The following is a 20,404-nucleotide window of genomic DNA, read 5'->3' as shown; positions in this document are numbered from 1 at the left end:
ACACTCTTCAGCAAGCTCCCTGACAGTCAGACGTCGATTTGCCCGCACCAGGGTGTTGATTTTGTCGACGTGTGGGTCGTCAGTTGACGTGGAAGGACGTCCAGGACGCTCATCATCTTCAATGGACTGTCAACCATCCTTAAAACGTTTATGCCACTTGAAACATGCCGTACGCTTCATAGTAACATCACCGTAAGCCGTGTTAAGCATAGCAAAAGTTTCAGTTGCAGATTTTCCAAGTTTAACACCAAATTTCACAGCAAGTCGTTGCTCCTTCAGGTCATTCATTCTGAAATCCGCCAAATGAAAAAATCGCACTTCACTTAAAACCACGTAGCTAATACACAAATGAAGATATCTGCAATCGGGAAGTGGCATCGTAATCAGCTGATCTGTGCAAACCTAGCGACACCAAGCAGATTCCCCTGGAACCAACTGGAGCCGCGCAATTCAAACAGTCCGCATATTTTTTGGACAGCCCTCGTAAATCTGTTGACCTTACTTACACTTAATTTCATTTAATGGAATATATTCATCTTTCTATAACTACTTTTAATAGCAAACTAGAAACTGATTACTAAAAAGCAAATGCATAATTTGGTTTGTTTTGGATTTCAAGAAAAGCTACACGAGGCCATCCCTAGTTTAGAAGTGTAAGACGAGAAAGAAGGCAGTTAGTCATCACCACCCACAGCTAACTTTTGGGCTACTCTTTCATCAATGAATAGTGGAAATGACCATCACATTATAATGCCCCCATGGGTGAAAGAGCAAGCATAATTGGTGTGATGGAGATTCGAACCCAAGACCCTCAGATTATGAGTATAATGCCTTATCCATCTGGCCATTCCAGGCCAGCAAATGCATGTACAACACAGAATAAAACAAAGGATAAAATGAATAACAATCCGTGTTTGTTTCATTGAAACTTTGTCAATACTGTAATTATTTTAAAATTCCTGCCTTCAAAAGTTAACTCAAAAAATATCTAAAAGGTGTCTTACCTTTCTCTCCAACAAAAGGCAAAGACCATGTAAAGACATCCATAAAGTTGGGTAGCCAATAAGGATGAGGAGAGAAGTTGAACTGTCTGATGTTCATGACATTGTTTTCATATTTCAAGACAGCAGCTAAAGTTATAAAACAGTTCAATCTCCAAAACAAAAGGCATAAAATATTTATGCTTGAATTATCTCAATGCATTTGGAATTTTCTTAAGAGCTAGTTAAGAAAACATCACACTTCTCTTCTGGTTACCATGCATCAAGTTAACATATTTACCAGTAAAAACTGGAACACCACAATGCAGGTTACAACTGATGTGTAATATACCTTTATTATTGTACACATCCAGGTAGTTTGGTGCAGAGAAAATAGTGATGAGGGATGGAAAACCAGTTGTTTGGCTTTTTCTATACATGCGGTACCTAAGGGGAATCAAATATATTTTTCAACTCTAATTATCTCAGGTAAATAAATACTTGCATATCATGATGTAAGATGGTAAAACCAGTTGTTTGACTTGAGTAAAAAAATTCAACTCAAACTATCTTAGTCCTTTAATATTTTCACAATTTTAGGACTATCCACACTATTGAAATAAGCCACAAATGTTTTCTGTAAATGAGATTTGGTGGTGGCAAATAGAAAATTATTTTCATTTCCCAGTGTGTAGCTTCTTATGGACCTTTGTTTGTTTTCATACTCTTATGCCTTCAAGTCTAAGAAATTTAGATAAATATTTTGGTTCTCCCCCATTTTTAAAACAAAGTATACTTAACAACAGAAACAGATGTGAAATTATAAAATATTATGCCATCAATGGAAATAAATATTTCTTTAAGCACTTAGTTCTATTTATCTGTGTGAAAGTTCAAACATAGAATTAAAGAGATATTTCCTTTTTATCAAGCATAAGTAGACAACATATTACTCAAAATTTTCTTAAGTGTTAATTAAATAAGATATTAACTCTCTCAATAGCATTTTTACTTATATATAGTTTTAATATTATAGCTTTTAATACAGTATGTGTATCTTCACCAAATTTGGTAGACTTTTAGTACACATTACAGTTATTTTATATGTGAAAACAGTTTTCTAATGAAGTATTTTTACTAAAGATTCGTCTGTGAACGTATCGGGTATTTGTTTTGAATAGTCCTTCTGCAAAGTAATTTACATGTTAAGATCAAAAATACTTTTCTTCATCTCAAATTTGTGGATTCATCCTATCTATATTTTAAACATTTCTTGTCACTAAAAGTTTATATTCTCTCAATTATTTTTTCTACCCTTACTCTACATAAATTAATTTTACAGACCTTGTAATCACACACACCCACACACAAAATCAAAATAAATTTAAATTACCATTTTTCCTTTCTAGAATGACTTCAAATTGTAACTTGAAATTACACTAGTTTTTCCTAGGTAGCTTTAAACTTGTAACAGTATACAGCTATTCATAACTAAATTTTTACTGTATCTCAGAACAGCTGGTATTGGTATTAACACTTTTACTGACAAGGATAGAACAATGTTTCCACCTTCCTAGATCATCTTCAGGTTAAGATGACTTAGGAAGGTCATAACGTTGTTCTCTCCTTATCACTAAAAGTGTTAATACCCATACCAGTTGTTCTGAGATACATTTTTATTTCAAGTTGGTTTCTCACCATCAAGAATTATCGTTTTATTGCCCTTTGACCCATGTACAACCACTATTTGCACCATTATAAGTTGTAAATCACTAGTGGAACATGGAAGCCATATTATACTATCAAATAACTTTACCCACGAGCAGTTTCTTTCATGCCTCATGTAACATTTTAATTACATTATTTATTTATTTTACTTAACCTAACCTCAACTAACCTAAAGAGATCTCTATTTTCCCATTTGGATTCATTTTATAATAATAAATAAAGAACAAAGGCGATATAAAGTACTTACCTGAATCTCGTGTCTTCTTGCTGTCAGTAGTTGGTGACACTTATCCCTACTCTTTCTATACTAAAAGTAGCATGTGTGTGTTTCTTATAGCAAAGCCACATCGGGCTATCTGCTTAGCCCACCATGGGGAATCAAACCCCTGATTTTAGTGTTGTAACTCTGTAGACTTACTGCTGTACTAGCAGGGTAGTATTACTAAAGGTAGTAATGCACTCAATTTTTATTCAATTAAATAACGTACCAAAAAATATAAACTAAATATTTTTCCTTAACTCTCAGAATTTTTCTGGCTTTCCAAATTTATCCAAGCTAGTTATCTGTTCCATGAGAATGAAGCCTGTACAAAAAGGGAAATTAACAATTCTCCATCCATAAATCATCATTATACATCACATTTCATTGGTAAAAACATTGGCTTTCTATAGATTAGCAATAAATAGAATTAAAAATAGGAGAGAACTTTTAGCAAATCCTAAAAAAAGGATGTGGCAAGAGAGATCTGATTTTCAATTTGATGACTCTTACTGGAGGATTGATGGATAAAAGAGAGAAGAGAAAATTCAATGAAAAAATATTTCACACTAGGGGAATTTCAGGAATTTTTAAAATATCACCTTAAAGTTAAGAATTTAAAACTTATACGCTATTAAAATATGGACTTTTAGCTAAGATTTTAGGCTATAATAATTGGAATAACATAAACAAAAAAGTAGATTAAAAAATTTTGAAAGTAAGTCATTAAAACCTCATATGTGCAGTAAAGGATGCCCATTGTGATAACGCACAACAAACAACACTAGTCAAAGAGACTTTCTATAATATCTAAAACGTTTACTATTTCCACATACTATGTGTGTGTGTGATATTATATTTATTTATTTTTTGTTAAACAGAAAGCCACAGATTGATTTTTTTTTTTTTCTACCCAAGCCACGTCAAAACCCATTTAAAAAAAAAAAAAGGTAAACCTTTAGGCTTACCACTGAAAGAGTATAAAATATACAAAATTGTAAGTTACATATTCACCAGCATTGTAATGAATATATGACACTTGTATTAAAATATTAAAGCAGGGTTAGATATTATGGCTATCTTTGTATGTTAAATTGTCATATTACTTTCAACAAAACACTTCCAAGTCAGTTTTTTTTATTGTGTTTCAAATGGTTATTTACAAAAAGGTATATATACGCACACACACAAAACAATAACTGAAAACTATTCTCATACTTTGCATTTTATTGACAAAAGATACATGTATATAAAAAAAATAGCTTGAGGAAAAACATACACAAACACATATACAAGTTTAATATGTATTAATACTTGTACTACTACTGAAACTGCTAATTTTCAAAACTTTTGAAAAGTTATTATTCTTAAAATCTTGAATTGCTACAGTATTAACTTCTTATTGCTGACATTACAAGCTAAGCAGCATTATTCAACAACAGACAGGAAAAACTCAATAATAAAGTATATAACAAAATGTAGAATAAAACTACAAAAATATACTCTTTACCCATAGCTATACTTACATTTTATTTAGTGTCATAATTTTCAAATTGCCAAATGTAACACATCTAACATTTTAAAAAACTGTCTTACCCTGCATCCTGAGCTTCGTGTGCCCTGATAATTGAGAGAAGGTTGTTTTGTTGAAGAAACTCACAGCAAGCTGCATAGCTGTTAGAAAAAACAAAACTGCCATTAAACTTGAGACAAAACAAGTCACTTCAATATACTTATTCTTACATTTTCACTTATTTTAATTCAGTAGTATTGATTTAAAAATGCTATGCTTCTAATAAGGCTTTTCTGAGGTTTAAGTTTGCACATATCAAAATACCGATAATTAAGATCACTAACTGATAAAAGAGGATTCTAGAAGTCCCCATATGTGAGGAGAGGGTGTATGACTAAAGAAAACAGCTAGATAATCAAGATCACTAACTGATAAAAGAGGATTCTAGAAGTCCCCATATGTGAGGAGAGGGTGTATGACTGTAAAGAAAACAGCTAGATAATCAAGATCACTAACTGATAAAAGAGGATTCTAGAAGTCCCCATATGTGAGGAGAGGGTGTATGACTGTAAAGAAAACAGCTAGATAATCAAGATCACTAACTGATAAAAGAGGATTCTAGAAGTCCCCATATGTGAGGAGAGGGTGTATGACTGTAAAGAAAACAGCTAGATAATCAAGATCACTAACTGATAAAAGAGGATTCTAGAAGTCCCCATATGTGAGGAGAGGGTGTATGACTGTAAAGAAAACAACTAGATAATCAAGATCACTAACTGATAAAAGAGGATTCTAGAAGTCCCCATATGTGAGGAGAGGGTGTATGACTAAAGAAAACAGCTAGATAATCAAGATCACTAACTGATAAAAGAGGATTCTAGAAGTCAAAGAAAACAACTAGATAATCAATATCACTAACTGATAAAAGAGGATTCTAGAAGTCCCCATATGTGAGGAGAGGGTGTATGACTAAAGAAAACAGCTAGATAATCAAGATCACTAACTAATAAAAGAGGATTCTAGAAGTCCCCATATGTGAGGAGAGAGTGTATGACTCAAGAAAACAGCTAGATAATCAAGATCACTAACTGATAAAAGAGGATTCTAGAAGTCCCCATATGTGAGGAGAGGGTGTATGACTGTAAACAAAACAGCATACAGTAATTAAGAAATGTTAACTGGCATTTTTGGAAATATTTAGACAGAAATGGTGATGATGAAGAGAGAGTGATGATACTTTAAGAACTGTTAACATGATAGTGTGTTAGAATTTTATCATCTTTTGCTGAATATTTGATGAGCTTGTCTCAGCATTTTTGTTGTTTACCTAAAGGTTAATATGTACTCACCTATACACACACATTTTAGCCACCCTTCTTGATTAAGAGGTTTGCACACCACTAGCCCTTGATGCAACTCATGTAACATTTGAAGTGTCTTAATGTGAGCTTCACTTGTACATGATGATATAATCATGCAACAAAACCTTCTACCAGTACATTACAACCTCCCAATATACTTGCAATCATAGTAACTTTATTATTTGGCAAGGCACAACAAAAAAGGTGCACGGGAAGTTGTAAAACCAGGTGAGAATGCGTGTGGAGGTATCTATCAGAAATAACTTTTCAGATTAGAAATACATTAATTTCTGAGATAATAATGTATTTCAGTACAAGGACTAAATACAGTCTCATATTAATATGCTGGAGGGACCAGCATGAAATTTTACCTACATGAGCTTTCTTTAGAAAGTGCTTGAAGGGAAGCCATGGAGCATGACAACAAAGGCAGAAGCTTCATAAAGGCACACTCGTGGAAGACTACATCTCACCTCTTTACTCTTTACCCAGAATGTAAGGGGAAGGGGCAAATGAGCCCCATGTATCACAAGGATAGCAAGTGGCAAGCTAATATGTGAAGAGATTATATGGAACAAACTCCAGCTGCCAGAAGAGAGCATATTAATCAGGCAGTTTTGTGTTGTGCAGTGTGCATTCACCTCAACCCCACTGAACAGACATTGGCTGCAGAAGGAGGGCATATCAGTAATGTGAGGGGGAAAGTCATGTTTGGGGAACCTTGAGAAGTGTTCTGATAACCACTGAACCTTCAGCTGAACTAGTCTTTTACTAGAGAGAATGCAAATGCTATTTTTAAAAGCTAGCAAGTATGAGGTAGAAGATGGAAAGTACACTTCCTTGGTGTTAGGTTTTTCCATGACAATCCATTGAATAGGTACAGTCTGGATCAGAAAATTGAGTAAATATGTATACTGTGAGGATACTGCAAGTAATCTTGTGGAACACCCCAGAACAAATAGTAAGAGTGTTTCCATTGTCTCAGGTTGATGAAGATTTTTAATAAGTATACTCTGGAAAATTAAAATTGAGCTCCAAAAATGTACATATTTTTCTCAAGATAGAACAACTGAAGAATGCTATCAAACATAAGCCAAAATCCAGCAGGAGATGAAACAACCAGATGGTGTACATGAGTATCTAGGATAGATGATGGTGGGACTCTGAAAGAAGTCTGTGAGAAAGAACACCAAACAGCTAAAAAAGGAGTCAATCTGGGTTTGAACAATCAAACAGGTATGAACCAGAAAGAAAGAGGAGAGAAAGAATAGTGACCATTCCAAGATGATGAAGTCTTAAGAGCTGTTATTGCACTTGTAAAAAATTGACTAATACACTTTGATAAGGATTTTTAAAAAAACCTTTAACGGCATCTCAGTAACGTACCAGTTACATAAACTAATATTTTGTAAGTAAAGCACAGCTTTCAAACAATAGCATCAGAGCTTTGAGTTGTGGAACATATATTTTTAGTCTCATAAATGGTATTAGTTTTTTCTTCACTCCCAAATTAATAATGAAGAAGAAACAAAGTGCTGAAACAAATCACACTATGCTATAGACAAGTGTGTGATATTCTGATGATACAAAGACATTGGTTTTGATTCAAATGCAATTCATGTGCATTTATTGCTCTTCTGTCGATGTTGTAATTATCGCTTCAGTAAAACATTTATAAACATAAACTGGCTAAGTGAAACATTTTATTATGAGAAGCGAACTATGGATGCTACAGGTCAAAATATTAAATAATGTACTGAACACTTAACCATTATGATAAAAAAAGATTCACAACTCCAATTAAAGTAACAGCTCTGGGTACTGCTATTAGTGTGCGAAATAAATGTGACATGTGTAAAATACTGAAATGTTAAATATTCAAGTTAATAATGAGTAACAGAATCAGTAGTGCTATTGTGCCTTAAAACTTCGAAATGAAGTCAATAAAAGTTATTTGAGTATCTACATCATGTGTTACATATAGTAACACAACAGCCATTCTGGAAATATACTTATATAACCTCCAACTTTTTTGAAACCAGTTAGTTAGTTGTAGGTCACACAAAATACAATATACATTAACAGTTCACTATGCAGAGGAAAGAGATGTTCAAGTAAATTCATTTGTAATCCAAAGTGACTTTTTATGTTAGTCTCATACTCAGAATATTGTAAGAATCATCAAATAAGTGTGTCTGTTAAAGATCCACCTATAGATGAAGGATAAAAATATGAACTACAAAGAAACTGAAATAAGTAAACATATTCTCCTAAACTTAGAATATTTCCAATGAATAAACATTACAGAAATAAAGTTTGTGATAGCATGAAATGAAAACCACAAATATTAATAAACAAAAGGAAACTTTTCACCAAATCAATAACTGAGAAACCATGGCAACGGTCCCCATGGGAAAGCCTGCCTATCACTACTGCTTTATCTACAGGTTGGTGACAGACACGTGCATGAGTGGTGGGTTATAACACCTTCAGATCTATATATACAGTAAAACTATTTATTCAATACATACACTTCATTGGTGCTAACTTATGTAGGTAGTTTATACAAAGAAGAAAGTTTCACACAAATAAGATAACACAATGAATAACAGCAGAGTCCAATATGTACCTACCTACACACTATATGTTGCAGGAAGTGTAACAGGGTAATACAACAATGAAAAAAAATTAACAGTACCAAACTCATGCATAAAAACAGTGAGCTACAAATTTCCTTAAAAGAAGAAAATGTCTAGCTGGTAGAACGTGTAAAATATTTTACAAAGTGAAAAAAACAAAGGACCTTTTGTTTTGCATATATATATATATATATTATGGCTGTATTTTATTTTGTTTTTTCCACTTTGTAAAACATTTTACATGTTTGTTTTAAGTCTATCACTAACTGTTAAGAGAAGTTTTGGTTCACGTGATTTAAAACAAGCAAGAGGTATTAATTGTTTGCATAGAGATTAACTGTAGATTCAGAACACCTGCAGAACAACCTCACAGTCAAACTACCTTTAACTTTAAACATTTTGTCAGCACATTTTACACCATTTTGAACTGAGTAATTTATCAGGTTAGATTTCAGTAAAACTGGGAAACTAAAGAGCAATCATGATATAGAAGCTGTTTTAAATGTTGTTAAACAATTGACCTAATACTTTTTTGATATATCATTATATTAAATAATATTTAGTTTCTTCCAACATACATGTCTCACTTCTTGAATAATATTTTATATTTAGAAATTAAACAATGTCATGTGTTCTTCACTAAAACTACTTAACATCTATATTTAGGAAACACTGAAAACTTCTGAAATACAGTTACACTACAGAAAAAATTCTTTGGAGTTCAAATAGTACACAAAACAAGACCAAATAAACAGAATTTGAATAATACTTAAACAATTACTAATAAACCCTAGAGGTACTTTTTAATAATGCACTACATAAATTATAACTTTTGCATAAAAGTCTTAAAACTGAATAAAAAAATTAAATGGTACATTAATTGAAGATTTCTTGCCTGATGATCCAATAAGGTTGAAGGTCTAAAAATACTCACCCCCCACTGTCCCTTAAAAAAAAAAAAAAAAGGTAGCACACATTGCTTTGATACTGATGCACATGAAAAAAATTCATTTCACACTTGAAATGAAAAAAATTAAATGGAAAGTTGCTTATAGTTATATAATTGTGAGATCAGGTAAAAATGAATGTGTGAAAAATTATCAGACATAGAAGAATCTTCTGTGTCTACATGTGAGATACTCTGTCAAAGAGTAATAGTGAGTGTATGTTACATGTTTTAATGATATATTTTAATCTCAAATACTTACAACTTTTTATTTTTCCTACACTTTTATCTTAGGCTGTTCATGTATAGTTATTCAAACAATTTCCTAAAGTAATATTAGAATCCTAATCCCAGCTCATTACACTATGTGGCTGGAGTGCTTCTATAAATAGTATCCAATAAACAGTTTTTCTTCTGTATTGTAAAGACATCTTCTTGAAGTAACACACATGTAATTGCACCTAAAACCATTCACAATTCCAACACTAAACCTCATAACTTCCAAATTCTACTTGCACAGAGAGCTGAAAAATAAAATACCTGTAAAAGTATGAGCAACCTCGAACAGTGTTATGACTAAAATGTTCCATGTTCTTCTCACTACCAAATTCTTCAAGTGGATCTGACCACAGTAAGTCACACATAGGGCCAAATGCTGGAGGCTCCTTAAATCTATCCAGCTAAAGTAATGAGAAAGGAAAACAAAAATTAAAATGCGGTGCACAAAATTATCATTGTTCAAATGAATGCATACAGAGCTAATGTACATGTGATTACAAAGATATGTAAAAAAATGTCTACTTTAAGATCTACTTAAAGTGTGTGTTTCATCTTTTAATGTCCATTAGGTAGCACATGTATTAAATGTCTGCTACTCCTGCCTGCACTAAACAGCAAATGATATGCATATACAATAAAATACGTTTTATTAAACAATTTAAATAACCTGTGACAAAATGATACGTTTAACACAATAAAGAACAAAGGCAAAGAATTTCTGTCTTTCATGTGGTTAATGAGAAAACTAAATTTTCTAACTAAAAGCGATACACCTAAACCACTACATTGTGTGTAATAGTGTGTCACACACAGCAAAAAAAAGAAAAAAACGTTCTTGAAATAACAAAATATAAAACACACCATTAAAAGGATACCAACTAATTAATTTACTAAATGTATTTTGTATAAAAGAAATGTATATAGCTCAAGATTTTGTTAACAATTCTAAACAAGCCATGGAACAGCAGGTTGTCCAATAAACTTGTGTAAAACTAATTTAGTGGGAAATAATCAGATCAACCAATAATGACTTGCACATTTTGCAAATGAATAAAGGTAAATAAGATATCCATATAACTAAAAAATTTGGAAAAGAAGGTGAAAAGTCACTCCCACAAAATATCTTCCTTATTTTGAATAATCTCTCTACTGAGAACTGAAAAAAAGGCTTAAACATAAAAGAATCAAGAAAAAAAAAAGGATATTAGTGGATTTTTTACCTGTCAGATTTTCCCCCCCGCAATTATGTAGTTTCAGATTAGTTGCACACTGGAATGATTAATTCGCACACACACGAACTTTCAGGTATTATCAAACTTGCGTTTAAGCCATCTATAAGTACGTTAAATGATGTTTCTACTTACACAAAACTAAATTTCATTATAGGACAGTTAAAAATGATTAAATATTTCAAAAATATTTGATACGATTTCCAAGCTTATGTCATTTTTTTCAGTTGGTGTTTGATGGTGGAATCACTGAATATATTTATTACAAACTATTACAAATTACCATTTTCAATTATAGTAAAGTCAACATTCAAGTTGAAACTGTAAAATGCACTCATGAGTGAATGAAAGAATAAAAACCTTTTTAGATCATTAACCATTTACTAAGAATCCAATCTTTTTTAAACAGCTGCTAATCCTAGGATTGGATAGGTTGGAGCATTTGTGTATAATAGTGTATAACACACAACAACAAAAAAAAAAAGAAAAGAAAAAAGCCTTCTTGAAATAACAAAATATAAAACACACCATTAAAAGGATACCAACTAATTAATTTTCTAAATGTATTTTGTATAAAAAAAAATGTATATAGCTCAAGATTTTGTTAACAATTCTAAATAAGTCATGGAACAGCAGGTGTTAAATTTGTTTTAGAAAAATGTTTGAATACTTCAGGTTTCATTGAAAACAGAAGAGCTAGACAAATAACTTACAACTATTGTCAAATGTGTGCACTTAAGATGCTAATGTTTTATATTTCTTACTTTTTTAATATCTTCTAGTGTATGTATCTCAGGTGATAAACCTCCATGAACACACAGGAATTGCTGATTCATTAAAGCTGCCAGTGGAAGACAGTCGAAGGCTTCCATACAAGCATCATACACTCGCTCCGAATATTTTATTTTGCCTGAAAATATATGCAGTTCGTGTTGTTTTTTTTAAATATGAAAGTATTATATGCACCTTAAAGGAACCTAATAAGATATCACCATCATAAGGACTTGTCTTTCTGGTGAGAATGCTTCATTAATATTGATTTGAATGAATTCTTGTAAATATTAATAATTTTTTATTCCAGAAAATCATAATATTTACACACATAATTTATACTGCATTCACTCAGTGCCCCACATATCAGCTAACAGAGAGAGAAAATTGTACATTTCACAAATATGTCACAATTTCATCCAGACAGGTATTATCAAATACAGCTTGCACACAGGTACAAACATGTTTAACAACAACAAAAACAATTCAGTTAAAAACCCTGATATTCACCTTGAGGTAAATGGAATGAAAAGTAGGAAGGAGCTAAAATTGACCTGATCACCGAGAACTTTGTCTGGATAATTTCTAAACTCTTATATATTTCTAAAATTTAGTATGGGGGGATGAACTTGTGAAGTATACAAATGTCTTTGTTTTCCTCAGTTCTATAATTATACAAAGTACTAATGATTTCAAGTATTAATTATCTAAACCATTTATTTTTCAGACGTACTTCACTCAGAATTACGTTTCCATAATCAAATGTAATACAAATAATTAAACTGCACTGGGTTATTCTTTATTGTTAATTTTATGCGACTTCTAACTGTATTCAGTATTAAAAAATGTCAAACTGCACAGATGCCAACTCGAAAGATTTATTGAACCTGTAAATAGCTACAAGATCCAATAGTGTGTGATCCTGTTTATTTCAAAATTACTTTCATATAATTAAGCTTGATCCTGTTTATTTCAAAATCACTTTCACATAATTAAGCCAATATTACATTTACATCTTTTACCAACTAAATAGCAGTAGCGAAATTTGCGTGGAAAGGACTTCTATATGGTCTTACAGCACAATAGATGATCTGAGTCCATGAATATTCAGACTGCTAAACTGACATAAAAACTGTAAGAAGGGAAAAAAAAAAAATCTAACATGTCACTGTTGTTCATGTTTTCAAATGTTCTATAGGTAATAAACAACAAATACCAATTTCCAGTAGACGATACAAATACAATTTTTAGTGAAAAAAAAAAAAGTATCGTATCTAAATCTATAAAATCCTGTTCCACCAGAGAACATTTTACATAGAAGGAAAAGCTAGTCAAGTTGATGAAGGCAGACAGAGAACAGATGCTATTTTTAAAACCACAGTAGACCGTGACATTTACTTTTAGATTTTGTTTTTCACTTTTTAACATACATTTCAAGACAGCATAATTTTGACTGTACCTTTAGGTATAGCTAGAATGCATGTTGTGGGGGAATTTTAGCCCACATCCATCCATCAGATTTTCAAACACACAGCTGTGTAAGTTCTCACACAGAAATCTACCCAACAGGTTCAAACCCATACAGCTGTGCAAACTCACACATACACACCTGCACAAGTACACTCTGGTAATCGTTATCTTCTTTAAATACATATCAACTTCCAAATTATTTTCCAAAAATATTTCACTACATTCACTGTAGTCCTTGAAAAGGAGATGCCTACAACAAATGGTCATCATGCATTAATAATAACAACAAAAATTAAACTTTGGAAAGAAATGTCTGGTTAAAAAAAAGAAGAAAAGTAAGCATTTCCTCTTCCCTTAGAAAGTATCATAGGATAGTTTCTAAGGTATATAATTTGATAAAGTTGTTTCAAACTGTAAAATAAATTTAAATATTACAGTGTTATTCAAAAGAGACAACAACTGAAAAACACTTTTCTGAGAGGCACAAATTGTAAAAAATAATGATAGCCTTCCTTTTCAATATGCACTTTTCCTATACATTCACTTATTTAATAATATCTTAAAAATATGGTGAATTTTCTTAGGAAAATTAGAAACTGCACAAGAATTTTTTTATACACAACTATTATGAATGTTGAAAAGTGCCTGAGGTCAAAGATGACAACACTTAAAACTATGCAGGCTGACCTCAAGGGGCATCTCCACATGACATTAGATGAACCAAAAGAAAAATTTCAAGTTTTAATGAAATCTGTCATCTATTCCAAAATTTATTAAACAAACAAAAAATGAAATATGAAACTTAAATTTAAAATGTGAGCTACTACTATTACCAAAATGGGACAAGAGACAAATCAGCTGTAGAGATAAAAGAATAATTCAAAGAACCACACAATGAATATCATAAAAAGGTCAATTCAGACTCACCGCCGAAAAATGTGACATTTGTATATACTGTCCAAAATGCAAATAAAAGAATAATTCTAGAAAAAAAATGATCACAAAAAATTGAAGAAACATTCTTACATTTTACTAATATATCAAGTATATTAAGTATTAGCTAATATACATTTATTTTAATAAATTAGAAAAGGTATTTTACTTTCAAGGTTGTTTAGAGTTAAACATAATAAGCCTTCTTGAATTTATTAAACCGAATAAGTACATAAAAATAAATGAATTCTTTATTATTTCAGTCTTCCTTGATACTTACATTCAGTCTTAAAGGTGAAATACTCAGTTAGATGCCTGCATTCATGATTTCCACGTAATAGGAATAACGTTTTGGAAAAGCATATCTTGAGTGCCCATAAGTAAAGAACACACTGAAATGGATTAACACAAATAGCATTCAAACTCACTGTGTAAAAAAATCCAGCTTATACTAAACAAAATGCAAAATTATAGAAAAATCCCTTAAGGATTTATCTGACTTCTCTATATAAATCTGAACGGCTTATCTAATGGTGCAATAACAAAGGAATGTGGAAATACAAATGGGTAGGCCTATAACTTATAAGTTATTGTGCTTGCTACAATGCCCTTACAGTAAGTTCAAATGAAAGTCAAATCTTATGTGCTTAGAAAAGTGTTTTTTTCTCAAGTATGATCATGAAGAAAAACAACCCACCCACAATATATTTAAGATAAAAAGAATACTACTCAAATTATGCTTTTGTTTTTATAATTTCAATTATCACAGTTGAAACAGAATATGGATTTGACCAATAACATAACTATTTTAAACACAAAAAAAATAATTTCAAGAACTTAAGCTGTTATATAACAAGCATGTACACTTTGAGCAGATATCAATTTTTAGTAAGTATTATAAATATGTAAATGTATCTTTAACCAGCCTTTACTTACTTCAATACTAAAGTATCCTCTATCTACATAGTCTCCCAGAAATAAGTATCTTGTTGTAGCAGGTGGTCCTCCAACATCAAACAGTTTCATTAGGTCGTAAAACTGACCATGGACATCACCACAAACTGTAAGTGTACAACAGTAAGAAACAAAACTGTCAATATAAAAAAAATTTTTATGCTCTGGTTATTGACATGTCAGATCAAAAAAATGCTACTAACTGGGTAATTCTATTTACATATTATAAGTTGTAATCACTGCATTTTGATGGTATCAAATAAAGACAGCAAGGTCAAACCCAAGTTCACTGAAGGCTTTATAAATATGTGAATCATAAGGCTGGCTTTAAGATTTTTTTATAATAATAGTTTTAGCTTAATTTAGAAGATGGGACAGCTGAGATGGACCAGTAGGTCACATGTTGTCCCTAAACATTATGTTATAAAGTGTTAGTGTTGAACTCAGTTAAATTTACTGCCTCTACACATTAAAGTCTAAAGTATAACAACAGTCATGAAAGACTAACATACAAGTAGAAAGCTAATAGAAAACATTTTCAACTGAAGAGAAAGAGTTCTAGTTTAAGATTTCTAAATGATATACAGTACTTTACTGAGAAGTATTTTATTGTAGATTTGTTAATTACATTATTTTTAAAAGCACATCACATTAGAACAGATGAAAAAACAGAGAAGTATTTTCACAAATACAGTCTACAAATTGCTCAGTTTACTTTCTTTTCATCACCCTTCATCAAAAAATCATTATAAAGATTTCTATTAACTTAGGAGAGACTTTTAACACATGTTAAGCTGAGAATTTATGTTAGGGGCTTTGTTTTGGTCCTGAATTAGTCCTAAAGAAATTCAAATGAAAATCAACTTATGCAACCTGATTTTTGTTTAAATGATTTTAATACATATTATAGTAAATACTGCATTAAATAATTACTTCATGGTACTACCATATGATAAAAAATAAAACAATCAGCACTGTATGCTTAGAGTATTTGTTTGAAACAAAATATTCTAATGTCCACAACAACACAGTTAAAGTATGTTTAAAAGAAATTATATACCAATTTTTTATTAGTCAGTTGTACATCACAGAGTTCCCACTACACTGACTGGCATAACAAACAGATGCTGTTTGACACCATGCAGCGAAGCTAAATACTGGACGTATTCATTCAGCTGTTCTATAACACCATCCAAATTAATAGGTATGTTAACATGAATAGTGGTTGCACAGTGCAGATGTAGCATCCGCTGGTAGCCATTGCCAGTGAGAAAGATTTGTGTTTTTAACAATCTCACTGGTATATCCATCAAGAACTATTCTTCTATAATGAAGATCATTTAGCTTCTTGAAATTATTAAAATAATGTACTTGATGTACATAACTGTTTTTGTCATATGACACTCACCTGTCACAGGAGCTTCAATGTCAATCATAGTACGTTCCTGCCTTAACAAAGCAGCACCTTCATTAATAATACGCAATGCTGCGGCATCTTCTATTCTTCCTTCTAGAGTAAAATGTTGCTTTAAAACTTCTATTCTAGGTTTGTTAGTCTGAGAATCGAAGACTTCACTGATTAAAAGTTTATGACTAGGTGGAAATGACACACCTGAAATAATTAAAAAGACACATAGTACAATGTTCTCAAAGCAGATATGTCAAGCTAATAAAGGCACTAAAAGCTGTATGATTAACATAAGTAATCTATTACGTATAATCATCAATTAGATCAATTAGTATCACAACAAAATCACTAGTTGATCAATGTTAATACCACATACAATAAAACACAAAAAAACAGTAACAGTTAACTATACAAGCCTTATATCCACTGCTATTGGAATAAAACAAGCTGAAAATAATTAATTAATTAATGATGTATTTTGTTATTATTTTTTAAATTATTTAATTTCTTGATGCTGAAATGTAACCATCACATAACCATCAAAATGGTTTGTAATTTGAAGCATATTTTAATGTTTAATATATTCTGAATTTACAGAAAACATGCAAACAAATCAAAACTTTTCATCAGAAGGTACTTAATTTTGTATTACATTGTTAAATGATGTGAGACTGACATTGCTCTGACAGGAATAAATATACAAAAAAGATTAAATTTAATGTACGTAGTCACATATTACTGAGAATGATAAAGTTTGTAGCATTCTGCTTTATGTTATGGTTAAAGATAATCCACTGTTAACCTGGTTGCTTCAGCTATGGGTCATTAAAAGCATGTTTTTCAGCTAGATACAAGCAAAAGCCTCCTAAAGGCTAGAGTATGGTACATAACTAACTCAACCCTAGTAACATTAAAACTCTCTTAACTGTTGTCAACTGCCTTTTCAGGAGATTGCTGTGCCCAATTGAGATACAAATCACTTCAAAATTATACATCACTGATCATTACATATATTAATATTATTGAGAATACTAACTGTGTTATGAATTTATGATGTCATGAAGTCCAAGACTTTCACTTGTGTTCTTGTACGGTAATATTATGATTCAAAAGCATACATACACTCTCAGAGCTTTCTAACTACAAGTACCGCCTGACATTTTGTATTGTTTTCATGCCAACAATTTACATAACATTAGATAAATCTTTAAAATAACATGAGTGTGGTATAGAAATTTCTTGTACCAGAAGAGCACTGATGTTATGGTAAAAAATGCAAAGTGTTAATTGTGGCTATTCATTAAAACTTAAAATTCCTATTCTAGATTCTTAGTTATGAGAAAAAAATAAGGAAGTATAGTTCTTGGTACTATTTCTATGAGATATACATTTAAGACAAGGAAGGTTATTGTTTATAACCTTTAATAAAACTAATGTGGCATCAAACAATGTGTAGTTCTGGTTTTCTCCCAACCAAGAATATAAAAATCTTAGAAATAGGGCAGAAAACAATACCTTACATATATTTAGGATCTAAGAGTAAGGAGAATTTTAATGTTTTTATTTAAAGAAAAAATTGGTAGAGACTGGACTCAGATTTTTTGAACTGTTATATGTTTGGACAACAAGTCTTTATAAATACATTCTAACTGAATGATTATAAAGTTGATATAGATGAATTTTGACACATAATAAGGTCAATACTATACTAAATGAGCTGCTAGATAATGGCAGATAATTCTACACCATCCAGCTCATTACAAGTGGTAGAATTATAGGCTGACAACAAAGGTTTTGAATATTAAGAGAAAGAAGCTTAAGTTTCATAGTTCTAGATGCAGACTTGTTCTTCAATAATAAAAAAAATGTTTTGTGACCTGTTTACAAATAAGTAACAAAAAATATACCAAGTCACAACAAATTAAATTTAAAAATTGCATGCACATGTACACACAAGTTACAATTATGATGCATGTAACAATAACATAAGGGCAGAAAAGAAATATCTATGTTAGTTAAAACAGTAAAGAACACATGCCAACTTATTAGGTCAATACAACATGACCACCAGTGGAAACAGAATGGACAAAATAAAACTTTATCAAACAGAAGATAATATAAAATGAACACATTTCTGATGATGCTTCACATTTCACATCAAGTACAAAAACAAACTTCAAATATTAATCACTAACAATTAACAATAAAGCAAAACTACAGAAATACTATACAAGCTCATGCATACAAGTCTTGCCTTGTCCTGTCACCTTTCTTTGAATTTTGTCTTAAAATAATGAGTAATCCTAGATTTACAAAGTACAAGGTCTCAATCATTCAATCACGCATCTAATTCTATTCTATGTTCAAATTCTACAAAAGAATTAACTTAAAACCAGCAACCCTAATTTCAGTCTGCAATGTAACACTTGCATAAGAAGTTTACAACCTTAATTTGTTGTACTTAAATACAAACTGATACAGCAATTCTAAGTATACAACTGTAGAAAGATTATGTTCTATAAGTATAATTTTACCTATTTGAGTTTCACTTTAAATTCTATAACTTAAAGCATACATTCTGGCACACACTCCAACTTAACACAGTGATTATCAGGTCTTCAGTTTTACCAGTCCCTTTGCAACTTACGAGTTTAAATTAAATGCTAAAACTTATATTTCTAAATAAACAGTTAATCCTTGGGTATACATTTAAAAATTTAAACAACCATGAACTAAATAATATATATTTAATTTACAGAGTAATTAAATACATAGGGAGTGTCACTGTACATAAAATAATAAGTGTTGCATTCAATCAATCTTACGCCTTACGACTGATCGTTTCGCGCAAGTTACTCGTAGTTGCGACTTACTTTTGACGACTCGCTCTGTTGAAGAGGAATTAGAATTCTTTCCAGACATTTTTACTTTATTACTTCCCTTCTAGAAACTACTACAAAGAAAATATTATAATTATCAACTATACATTATAAGTTATACCAATTCCATAACCATTTTAATGATAGTGTAGCACAAATGGCGTAAACAAATACCAGAGGTCCCTCATCATTGCGCATTGCTTTGAGCGCATTGTAGTCAACCCAATTACAAATATTGTGACTTCACTCTTAAGCCCTCGCCTTTAATTCCGTGAAGCCAAACTTTACTAATTTGGTAAAGAAAGTTTTCAAAATATCCATTCTGTGATACATACATAATTATTCACCGATTAAAACACATGAATTTACAATTTTTCATTCTATAAATCTTTACAGTCTTAAGTCGCTTCTTACAGACACTTAGCCTCCCGGTGGTGGGTTGGAGGAAAAGGCTGAAAACACATAATGCTAAAAATCGGTTTCGATACCCATAACATGCAGAACACAGATAGTCCATTGTGGAGCTTTGCGCGTAACAACAAACGATCATTTCTATGAATAGTGAGTGGTTCAAACTGGGTTAATATCACAAATGAGGTATCTCGTAGCTCAATCTTAGGGCTTTTGCTCTTTATACTTTACATCAAAGACATAAGACTGATTTGTTTGTTTCAATTTCGTGCAAAGCTACACGAGGGCTATCTGCGCTAGCCGTCCCTAATTAAGTAGTGTAAGACTAGAAAGAAGGCAACTAGTCATCACTACCCACCGCCAACGAATGGTGCGTTTGACCCTTACATTATAACGTCCCCACAGGTGAAAAGGCGAACATGTTTGGTATGACGTGGATTCAAACCTGCGACACTCAGATTACGAGTCAAACGCTCTAACCACCAATGACATAGATGGATGTATGATCAAGGAAGTACTTAAATTTCCAGATAATATTAAAGTCTTGAGTGATGTTCCTTTACAAAAAAAACAAAACATTTTTGATGAGTTGATAAAATAAATGGCAGATGAACATATATGTAAAAACGGCTCGTTTGGGTTGA

General features: G+C 31.5%; 1 protein-coding gene across 5 annotated transcripts in view; it reads right to left on the bottom strand.

Moving 5' to 3' along the window:
* The window catches only part of LOC143246536 (protein phosphatase 3 catalytic subunit alpha-like), a 41,017-nt gene extending 21,318 nt beyond the window's left edge, over window positions 1-19,699 (bottom strand). Inside the window, exons 1-9 of one of the 5 annotated variants that reach the window (XM_076493404.1) lie at window positions 19,685-19,699; window positions 16,471-16,674; window positions 15,045-15,169; window positions 14,389-14,500; window positions 11,699-11,844; window positions 9,967-10,106; window positions 4,564-4,641; window positions 1,333-1,427; window positions 1,005-1,130 (exon numbers count right to left, since the gene is read on the bottom strand). In XM_076493404.1, coding sequence (XP_076349519.1) covers window positions 1,005-1,130; window positions 1,333-1,427; window positions 4,564-4,641; window positions 9,967-10,106; window positions 11,699-11,844; window positions 14,389-14,500; window positions 15,045-15,169; window positions 16,471-16,498 — 850 coding nt within the window. In that variant the 5' untranslated portion in view covers window positions 16,499-16,674; window positions 19,685-19,699. Of the gene's footprint in view, window positions 1-1,004; window positions 1,131-1,332; window positions 1,428-4,563; window positions 4,642-9,966; window positions 10,107-11,698; window positions 11,845-14,388; window positions 14,501-15,044; window positions 15,170-16,470; window positions 16,675-19,004; window positions 19,022-19,343; window positions 19,657-19,684 lie in introns of those variants that run through there. The other 4 variants (XM_076493401.1, XM_076493402.1, XM_076493399.1 and 1 more) reach the window with 4 other exon arrangements.
* Window positions 19,700-20,404: the final 705 nt, after the last annotated feature.

The sequence above is a fragment of the Tachypleus tridentatus genome, chromosome 3 (genome assembly GCF_004210375.1).
Source record: "Tachypleus tridentatus isolate NWPU-2018 chromosome 3, ASM421037v1, whole genome shotgun sequence".
Taxonomy (NCBI): Eukaryota; Metazoa; Arthropoda; class Merostomata; order Xiphosura; family Limulidae; genus Tachypleus; species Tachypleus tridentatus.
This window is presented reverse-complemented; position numbering and strand designations above follow the sequence as displayed.